General features: G+C 34.1%; 1 protein-coding gene across 2 annotated transcripts; it reads right to left on the bottom strand.

The window, feature by feature from the left end:
- Nucleotides 1-455: 455 nt before the first annotated feature.
- On the bottom strand, nucleotides 456-5,811 carry guca1d (guanylate cyclase activator 1d). Of its 2 annotated transcripts, XR_013817910.1 has the most exons (5): nucleotides 5,520-5,811; nucleotides 3,582-3,731; nucleotides 3,053-3,140; nucleotides 2,353-2,964; nucleotides 490-1,894 (listed from the first exon to the last, which is right to left on the bottom strand). XR_013817910.1 is itself a non-coding variant. In XM_079835095.1 (4 exons), exons 1-4 carry the CDS (start codon nucleotides 5,712-5,714, stop codon nucleotides 2,816-2,818), a joined length of 582 nt encoding a protein of 193 aa, XP_079691221.1. In that variant the 5' UTR covers nucleotides 5,715-5,811; the 3' UTR covers nucleotides 456-2,815. The 2 variants fall into 2 exon arrangements, 1 of the variants encoding a protein (XP_079691221.1); XM_079835095.1 differs by having other exon boundaries at nucleotides 456-2,964.
- Nucleotides 5,812-11,269: the final 5,458 nt, after the last annotated feature.

The following is an 11,269-nucleotide window of genomic DNA, read 5'->3' as shown; positions in this document are numbered from 1 at the left end:
CTGTTCAAAAATGGGGCAAAAAACACAAGAAGTGCTTTTACCCATTTTTGAATTGTCACCGTTGGCATATAATGCAACAAATATTTCTAAAGTCAACAGATTTGACTAAATGACTAATATCAATCTCTGTGTAAAAATAAAATAATGATGCTGTCATCTTTCTAAAGGCATGTTAACCCCCTGGCTCTAATTTGGCTCCAAATCTCAGGTGAAAATTGTCATTTTGACCCCCCTCTACAAAACAGTGAATTATTCAGTAAATATACATTCATGACATTTAATATTTTGGCTTTCTTCATTTATGTATTTCTTTCACCAGAAAAAAAAAGATCAAAATAACCTTTGGTTGAATTGACACGGAATGATCCAATAATACTACATACAGTAAATAAATAGGCCTAAACCTAAAATAACACTGATGACTTTAAAAAACAAAAAAAAATCACCCATTTCTTATCGTCTCTGATCAAATTAAGCAGTGATTTGTTTAAACAATTTTATTAATAAGGCAACATAAATATTCCATACCAGATGACATACTACCTGATGCTTTCTAAGATACCACATTCAAGTACTTGATATTTTTACTAGAGAGAAAAAGGTCAAATGCTGAAAATTGTCACTGGAGGCAAGTGTACAGTGCAGGGTATGAAAACGGGATCATCTCAAGAGTTGCAAAGTTTTAAATTTGTGGCTGCCATTAAAAAACATAATTTAGAAAACAATCAAAAACAGTTCACACTTGCCTTCTTATGAAGGGGCCCGACTAAGCATAAAAACCATTGTGGTAGTCACATCACACTGAAGAATTCCCACCTTTTTGCCTCAGTTCTGATCCGTATTTAGTGTGAATCCAACTGGACAATGTTATGTTGGCAGAGCTCCTCACTGGTCTCTATCTGCTGTCTACTCTGGTTACACAATTTAAATGTAATGTCTAGACACATGTACTGTAACTGGCTGCTTAATGATGCAGTTAAAATATTTCAAGAAGTAAAAGCACTTTTTGAGTCCTTTTGTGATCTGCTTGCATTTTCCAGTGCAAGGCTTATCCAAAGGTCTCAAGAATGGTAAAATGCATGCAGAACTCTATATAGTGATATTACAGAATTTCACATTTAAATGTGTACATAACCATTCAAAAGTTTAGGGTTGGAGTGGGTAAGATTTAATAAAAGTTGAAAATCATGCTCACCAAGGCTGGTACGAACAGTAATATTGTGAAATATTAGTACAGTTTAAAAATACTGTTTGAATATATCTGAAAATGTAATTAAAATGTTATGGCAAAACTGCATTTTCAGCAGCCGATCCTTCAGAAATAATTAGAATATAATGATTTGGTGCGCAAGAAACATTCTGGAAACAGTGAGACATTTTTTTTAACATTCTTAAATCAATAAAAAAGTTTTAAAAGACACCACAGCAGAATAGCAATTTTTTAAAAACAGAAATATTTTTTAACATAATAATGTGTCCTGGCATAATATACATATTTCATAAAAAAAATAAAAAAATCTTACTGACCCCAAACTTTTGAACAGTAGTGTGTATACATATATATGTCTGAAACATAACATTGCTAGTTTTTAACTGTTTTGACGAGTTAGGTCAGCTAAAATGACGTGGACATGCATTTAATGAATTTCTTTTGCACCTACTGTGTCAGATAACTTGATCAGGTAAATGTGATCCACTCCTGGATAAAGTGCTGTATTTGTGATGTTTTATATCAGTGGTTCTCAACTGGTGGGTTGCAACCCAAAAAAATGGGTCTTAGGTCTGTTCTGATGGGTCACATAGAGTGACCCAGTATATTGGTAGCTCAGTAGCCTATATGGGACGTTGATCAGCCTAACATTTCCCACATAGTCTGGTCATGTTACTATAGAAGCTTGTTTCCACCACAGAATAAAAAAATAAGAAGGATAATTGCAACCTTATATCTCACAATTCTAACATTTTCTCGCAATTGTGAGTTTACATCTCGCAATTCTGACTTTTTATGCGAGTTATAAAGTCAGAATTGGACTTCATAACTCGCAATTGTGACTTTATATCTCACAATTCTTAGAAAAGAAGTCAGTTGTGAGGAAAAAGTCAGAATTGCGAAATGTAAACTCGCAATTGTGAGATAAAAAGTCACAATTATCTTTTTAAATGTTTTATTCTGTGGCAGAAACAAGCTTCTACGTTACTAATTAAGTAATGCAGTTCATTGTAAAATTGTTTAATACAACATTCTATAGAAATGTTTGATTTACAGATTTACAATTTTTGTTCTGTGTAGGGTTGCCATTTGAAGTCCTATATAAAATGTAGGCAAAAACCCGTTGAGAACCACTGCTATACATTGTTTAATTCACAGTTTTTAGGGCAATTCAGGCCACGTCGGCAATGGACTGTCTCAGAGTTCACTCTGAGTTCACTTCATGCCATAAACAGTTAAAGCACAAGTACATGGATTATATGATGTGCTCACCCAATGAAAGTCAGATGCATGCTCAGTGCTCTCTGCTGAGCCTTTCCTTAAAAAGCACCACATTGCTCAGTCCTAAATCTTGCCAGCAGTTCCTTAGTCTCCTGAACCCCTTATAGCATTAGAGGATCAATGTTCATCTGAGGACAGCTCCCATGCAAGGCTTTGTATCTCCGCTGGGGTCAGAGTGCGCCGTGATTGGGCAAAAGTCTGAGTTTTCCTGAGAACTTTCCATTTCGGAAATCGCACCTGTGCCGTGGGAAGCTACATCTGATCCTCAAGAGCTGGACCGCCAAACTCCATTTTAATTTTCAAGAGGGGAATTTTCTTCGTTTTTCATTTTCCTTTAGATGGAATGCACTCTTTCTGTCGACCTTCGAAAATAATAACTAGGACTGGAGTGAGGTCCATCAGTTTCTTCAGCATATCCATAATGTCAGAATGTTCTTTCGCTCCTTCAATGAACTCCTCCAGCGTCAGTTCACCTGAACGTTTTAAGTAGAAAGAGATGCCATAAACTCACTAGAATATATGAATGCATTCAAGGACTTTTATGAATGAACTGGTGCTCACCCTCTCCATTAACATCAATCTTTTCATATATAAGGGTAACTATTTCCTCTGGCACAATATCACGATTCCTTGTGATGTCTTGTATTGCCTGTTGTAGAACAACAACAACAAAACAAAAAAAATGATATTACATTTTTAATATCTGAACTGCTGCAGTAGGCTTTTGTGTCAAGTAGCCAACCAGCCACCTGAGGTCAGCTATACTTCTTAGAGTCACTATTTCCACTCTAAGAAGTGTCAGTCTCAGAAACCCAGGTACAGAAACAGCACAAGACAGTTCTCTAACTGGATTAAATCAGCTCATCTACAAGTTAAGCAGATTTATCCGGGGTTCATGTTAACAGGACCTGCCTTTTAAATCAGTTTCAGCAATGACTTTCTATTTTGGTTCGTTCACAAAGATCTGATGTGGAAGGAAATATACATGTAGATAATACAGCGATTAGCATAAGCAGATGTCAACATATCACACACACAAAAAGTAATCTGTTGAGGATGGTTTATGGTATTTGATGAATCTTTCACTTACCGTAAATATTGTTTCCAATTCATCCTTGTCAATTTTCCCATTGCCATCCTGGTCAAAAAGTTTGAAGTACCACTTGAGTTTCTGGTTAATTTCCCCCTTGAGCATTAAGCTAACAGCAGCAATGTATTCCACAAAATCTATGTATCCATCCTAAAGAAAAAAAAAGGGACAGTTCATTTTTTTTAATTCCAAAGAGACCATTTAAGCTGTTTTATTATGTACAGTCCTCCTAATGAGATTCAGACGAGGTCATTCTGTGCTTTTTTTTTTATAGCTTGTGTAACCCCTCCTGTTCAAACCGCCCGCTCCAAGCGGGACTCGAACCCAGGTCCGCCAGCATGAGAATCGGACGCTCTAACAAGGAGGCTAAAGGGTGCAACCTCTACCGTCAGTCGCTAGAACGTCTCTTCAGATCAGAGGAGTGAGGTTTACTCGCACAGCAACTACTAGCTGGCCTCCGTTACACTTGCTTTAACATGTGCTTTCTAACATTGTTACATTATAAGCTTTTCTCTTGTAAGCTGAACAGAAAACATTGACATCTTAATGTAAACCAATCAAATGTGCTTGGGGGGATTACACTACAAAATGTAGCCTCCACATTTCTTATTAATCATCACATATCATATTGACACAAAATATAAAAGTGACCAAAAATATATGGCTAATATAAACATTGAAAAATCTATTTATATATATATATATATATATATATATATATATATATATATATATATATATATATATATATATATATATATATATATATATATATATATATATATATATATATATATATATATATATATATATATATATATATATATATATATATTATTTTTTCAATCTAGATATATTTATACTGTCCAAAATATGTTTTAAAATAACATTTTGCATTGACTCAAAATGTATGTTAAAAATGGATTTTCTTATTGGTATTCCTCTGTTAAGTACATTTTGAAATATATTTTGGCATTTACTATTATAGTATTTATTCATATTTTGATAATGTGTATATTTTACCTTTTATTTGAATTTTTGTTTAATTTAAGGTTTAGTAATTTTGTTGTTTTAAGTTTTTTTTTTAAAGTATAGTATAGTTTTTTTTCAGTTTTAGTTATTCTAGTACATCAAAATAAACTCAATGAAAATGAGAAATATTGCCTTGGCAATAGCTGGAATAGAATAAGCTGACGTATATAGCTGACGTATATATTATATGTATATGAAAATGTAATGTATATTACATTATAAAAAGGACATTTTTAATGGTTTTAGTTGTAGTTTCATTGAAATATAACCCAGATTTGAACAAAATTAAATATACATTTTTCAAATGAAAAATTTATTTATGCCAGATTTCTTTTCTATATTGGTCAAGCCATTTGACCATAGTAAAGAGTTAAAACATTTACATGTATAATTTAGCAGACGTTCATCCAAAGCAATTCACAAATCAGATATACCTGTGCAAAGGATAAATGGTTTACCACTAGTTGACCTTATTTTACCTATCTGATCCCTGGTGCCAAGTCCTTTTGAAATATCCATTTAAAGGGATAGTTCACACAAAAATGAAAATTCTGTCATAATTTACACACCCTCAAGTTGTTCCAGACCTGTATACATTTCTTTGTTCTGCTCCACACAAAGGAAGATATTTGTTTGTAACCAAGCAGATCTCGGCCCCTATCGACTACCAGTATTTTTTCCTATTATGGTATCAATGCAGGCCGAGATCTGCTTGGTTTATACAAGTTTGGAACATCTTGAGGGTGAGTAAATGGTGACAGTATTTTCATTTTTGGGTGAATTTTAAGTTCAGACTCTAAATGATAGTTATGTAACAACCCTATGAATGATGATCGGATCATCAGAAATGACAATGACGATTTTACATGCAAATGCGAGTATACAAACCAGAGAATGCAACCTTACCCCATCCATGTCGAAAGTGAAGAACACCTGATCCACATAACCATTGGCGTCCTCATTCATCCCCTGCAGTCCCAGAATGGACTTGAGCTCAAAAAGCGTGATCAGGCCTGATGGAGACTCCTTCATGAACTTGTTATACCAGTGGTGCATATCCTCAGCGAGGAGGTCATCCAGACTTGTGTGCTTGTTGCCCATGGCTGTAGGGCACCACCCTCGCCTCGCACACTTTCTGGTCCAGGCAGCTGCCTGTGGGCTCTGACAACGAGCTGCAGACTGGCCTCTGCACTCTCGAGTGTCTGAACCTATTAGATCCACGTACCAATAAAAAGAGGTGGTACCTGAAAATAACTCCTACTAATGGGATGATGGCAAGACCGGTCTCTTAAAGAGTAACTGGCACAGAGTAGAGAAGGCTTATGTAACAGCCTTCAGAAGAAGCGTTTGCACGGTCATTGTAGTGCAGAGTGCATTAGAGGCCACCTCTCAGTGTGGTATTGTTACGGGTCCTGAACTCTTTGAAATCTAACAGTTATTCTCAAGGCAGACTTTAAATCATTCGTATTTAGTTATTTATTTATTTATGATTTAATGCCATATCAGTAGCAATGGCTATATTCATGGCAATCAGGAGTATCACTTCAATACATTGTTTACAATAATTTAACAATTTTGTCTTAAAAACAATCACTATACAAAATCAGGCATATTTACCAATAACAACAACAGTAAAAATAACAATTACATAGAACCTTTCAATTTAATATTTGACAGAAATTCTAAAATTACTCCAGGAGAAACCTTTTTAAAAATGTCTATTAATGTGTTCTCTGAATAAAACCGTTGTCTTATATTATTTAAAAAAGGACATTCTATTAAAATATGTTTTACACTCATGAAATTCTTACACAAATCACAAACCGGTTTCTCTTTAATAAATATGAATGAGTGAGTCTTGAATGTCCAATTCGGCATCTCGTATACAACCTGGTCATATCTATTTTTCAAAATAATAACAACTCCTTGATTTAAAACTGGATTCACCTCATATAATTTGTTATTTACACATTCATTCCATTCCATTCCATTTGCCATTTATTGTAAATGTACAGGTTCAATATGGGTTTAACGTCAGATGCTGGTATTTTACATTCTGTCATTTCCAACTGAAGTGCTTCCTTTGCTGCTTTATCTGCTTGTTCATTACCAGTCAATCCCACATGGCCCGGTATACAAAAAACAATATTAACATCATGTTTCTTTAAAGAGTCCAATTTTCCTATTATGCTGATAATTATAGGATGTTCCATTTTCAAAGAATCTTGTAGATGCTTGTGGGCAGGATTTAGAATCTATGCAAATAAAAAAATGCCGTTCTCTATTTATTCAAGAGCTAGAAGTAAAACATTTACTGTAAATTTACAGCAACTTACTGGCAATTTTGGTTGCCAGTAAGACTGAAAATTTACAAGGGGACTGTAAATCATTAATTACAATTGTACTGTAAAATACAGCACACTTTTGAATACACTGCAGATTTAACCCCCCTCTTTTACAGATGTTACTGTAAAATTACAGTGTAAAAAATGTACTGTACAAATTACAGGAATTTACTGGCAAAAAATCCTGTAAAAATAGTGTTAATTTCTGTAAAATTGATTTTAGAATAATACTGCAAAGCAATTTACAGTTAATTGTTGAATGTGAAATGCACAATTTGAAATTATTTTTTAAAATTAACAAACTTCGAACTCAAATAATATATATAGAATCAAACCATGATTTTATTTGTGCAAGCTTTACTTTGAAACATCTAAGTAAATAATATGGTTTGATTCTATATATATATATTATTTGAGTTAAAAGTTTGTTAAAGTAAAAAAACTGCAAATTACTGTATTTCTCATACAACAAGTAACTGTAAATTGCTTTGCAGTATTATTCTATAATCAATTTTACAGCAATTAACAGGATTTTTTGTACAGTAAATTTTTACAGTGTACTTACATTATTTCTACTGTAATTTTACAGTAACAACTGTAAAAAAGGGGGGGTTGATTTTTCAGTATGTATTCAGTGGTGTGCTGCTTTTACAGTACAATTGTAATTAGTGATTTACAGTACCCTTGTAAATTTACAGTCGTGTAAGGAAAGTGTCAACAGTGTAATAATAAATGTAAGTACAGAAATGAATTACAGATGTAATTACATACAATTTTTAAAATGTAAGTACAATGTAAAAACATGTATGTATTATATTAATTGATTAATTTATAGTACATAGTAGTTAAGACCTAATATGAAGTGGGTCCAATAATAATGAACTACATGCATAGAGTTACGTTAGGGTTAGGGTTTGGTTTAGGGTTAGTTACTTGTAATTATGTGTAATTTACTGCAATTACTCAGTACATTTAGTAACGTTAAGTGTAACTACGTCACCTTAAAATAAAGTGTTACCAAAACTATAATCAGGCGCTTCAGATAGGCCTACTAATTTAGGCATTACAACATTATAAAGTATAGTATGAAAAACGGATATTCATTTTGAGATTGGCAAAAGATTACATTTAACAATGTTATTTAATTATTAGTGTTTTGAATGATTATTAACTTTGTATGATGATTGAAAAGTAAAGTAATGCACAATTAAATAAATATCAGTCAATACAGATAATTAAAAAAATAAAATATTTAGAAATATGCATTCCTAAATGTAATTATTTAATCAGTGATTATATTCTTTTAGGATTTATTGTTGTGTTTTTATGCATACATTAATGTGAAAACATATTTAGGTAAATAAGATTTTTGATTCACATCAGGTAAATCATTTTACAAAATCAGCTGCAAATTTTGTAGTTAAGCTAAAATAAAAAATAAACTGTTTAGTGATATAGCGAATGTACAATCACTTTTATACTGTTGCATTTGAGAGCGATGTAATTTTCTGTCAAAGAATACCATGCACTCGGAATGAAATGTCAATAAAAGATGAGAAGGCATCCCTTTTGCAATTTATGGGTATAAATAACATAACACTTTATTGCAAATGTTGGTGATACGACCTAATGATCTCCCACCCTTTTTTGTCCGCTTGCCAGTCAGATCACTGACTTTTCTCACTTGAAAGTGACGAGGCAGATCCGTGCTCTTCATTAGGGTCTTAAGGTGGTTTGTATCCACTACAGTAAATGGGATTAAGTGACTGTGGTCATTAGCTCAAACGTTCACTGTGGGCTGAACCTCTCAACTCATTCATTTCCTGCCATTTCTAAAGGGCTACCAGTAAATTAAGCTACGTTTCCCATGCTGGGTTTAGTAGGAGTGATTCTGTTAAACGTCACGTGAAGGAAACAAACAAATGAATTATCAAAGTGCAACACATGCAGACATACCTTTGTATGATGATATGCATTGAAATATGATACCTGTTACTAGTTCAACTTTTCCCTAAAAATGAGGATTTCTTTATTCATCTGTAAATGTGACTTTTTGACCAGAGCTCTGACCAGTGAAGATGACCTTGTGTGCAGTATGCAACAGTAATAAAAGTATGATTATTAATAATCAATAATGACACGACAATAATCAATAATGTAAATTATAATACATATAATGTGCAACCAGAACAGTAGAACAAAAAGTGAAGAGGTTATAACCTTAACCCTAAAAGGCACATAATATCATTTTCTCATCGCAGTGATTGTTAACCTCATTAGTTTCATATTGTGTTTTTTTTTTTTTTATGTGAGACTTTGCTGTGACAATATTAGCAATCAGGACAAACCAAGGAGTCTGGCAGCATTTCAGTAAAAGCCTGATTAGGAAACATCCACCGTAATCCTTCCTCCCCTGACCTTGAATATCTGATTCGAATCATTAATTCATCTCAGTGCTATTACTGGACAATAATAAATCCTTCCTGGACTTAAAAGTAGTATGATATTTGAGTCATTGCCATTGTGTAGTCTAGTCTGTAGTAGTGTTCACTGTTCAGGGTAAATATTAAAACAGAAAAGACATGCTTAATAGGAGCGTGAGAGAGATCTATCTAAACGGTAATCTGTCCCTCAGCTTCCATGAGGTCAACAGTGATTCCAGAGATGAGAACAGGTCTGGCAGGTTGAGCTGGTCAATGACCTGATTAAGAGATTTTGTAAGAGAAATGAATCGCTTCAGCAATATTTAAAGCTGCAGTCTGTAACTTTTTGCGCTCTAGAGGTTAATAAACAGAATTGCATGAGTCTTGCGGAAGAACATTGCAGCCGGAGCTACTTCTCTCTGTTTATGTCTATGGCGAGTCACGCAGGGACTGTGCTCCTCCTCCGCAGTTCCTACCAGACCGGTCTGAAATCCCAATCCCTTTGCCCCAGCGCCTGGAAATAGGCTAACTTCCGTCAACATAACCAACGTGACAACCTGCTTGCACAGAGAGCGCGCTGGGGACTATTTTCAGGCGCTGCGTAATATCATTGCGCCTGCTGCACCCATGGTACGGCAGCAAAGTTCCATGATTACTATAGTTGGATGTCTAAATGGACTATCAAAATAAAGTGTAACGGGAAAACTTATTCTAACAATTTCAACGATTTATTGAGATTATATTAAAGGGGTCCTTGATTATGATTTAACTTTTTTTTTTTTTACTTTAGTTAGTGTGTAATGTTGCTGTTTGAGCATAAACAACATCTGCAAAGTTACAATGCTCAAAGTTCAATGCAAAGGGAGATATTACTTTTAAAGAAATCACCATCTAAGGGCTACAACAAACGGCTGGTAGGGACTACAATGAGCTTCTTCCCGGGTTGGTGACATCACAAACCCTAAAATTACATAAACCTTGAACACAAAGGGGGTGAGGTCAGGTTGGGCTGCTTTAGAGAAGAGGAAGAGTTGGAGTCTGCTCAAGCTGTCGTATCCGTCTCTTCATATTTATTGCAATACAGTATGTAACACAAATGCAATAGCATGTCATAAAAGCAAGATGACATCATAAGTCTAGGGCCACCCTTCCCGTGAAATATTGAATCGTCCAGTATTTACAAGCAAAATGATGCATCCCATATTTCACAGGTCCACACATAGTTCAATAAACACATAAGGATTTTGCAGTGTGGAAAATACTGATAGCAAATATAAAAAAATCAATTTCACAATAAGTAGTAAGTTGTTTTAGCGGCTTTGTTGCCATAGCGGCGGAGTCTTGAGAACATGCGCAAACTTGCGCGGTTTTTTAAAAACATATCGAGCTCGCGTCGCGTCCACCGTTTGAACGCAAGAGAATCTCTAGATATAGGGCTGAATAGAAAAAAAGGAATCAATGGGTCTGTCCAGTAACTTGTGATGAACCTCAGGCGAACTGCACACTTTGCAGAAAAGCTGACTTAAAGCAGCAGCGGTGACACACACATCCGTGCTTCAAAAGGAATAGGCCTATTGTTTATATAATATCTCATACACTATCAGAGCTTGGCAGACAGAATTATTATATATTTTTAGACAGGTTAATTAATCGATTATAGCCTAATTAATGTTATTATTAATGTATCATTTTAATCATACATAATAAATAATCCTGCCATATAAAGTTTGACATTTATTAAAATAATATTTAGATAAAAATGGGACAAATAATTACATAAAAATATAGTCAAAATTTAAGTAAATTAATTAAAAATTCAACATTTTAGAATGTCAGAATTGTCAGAAAAGTGATTACTGGTTCAGAATGACTGCTTAATGGGATAGTT

This window comes from Gobio gobio (genome assembly GCF_949357685.1).
Source record: "Gobio gobio genome assembly, chromosome: 14".
NCBI lineage: Eukaryota > Metazoa > Chordata > Actinopteri > Cypriniformes > Gobionidae > Gobio > Gobio gobio.
The sequence above is the reverse complement of the archived record's forward strand: the minus strand, read 5'-3'. Positions and strand labels throughout refer to the sequence as shown.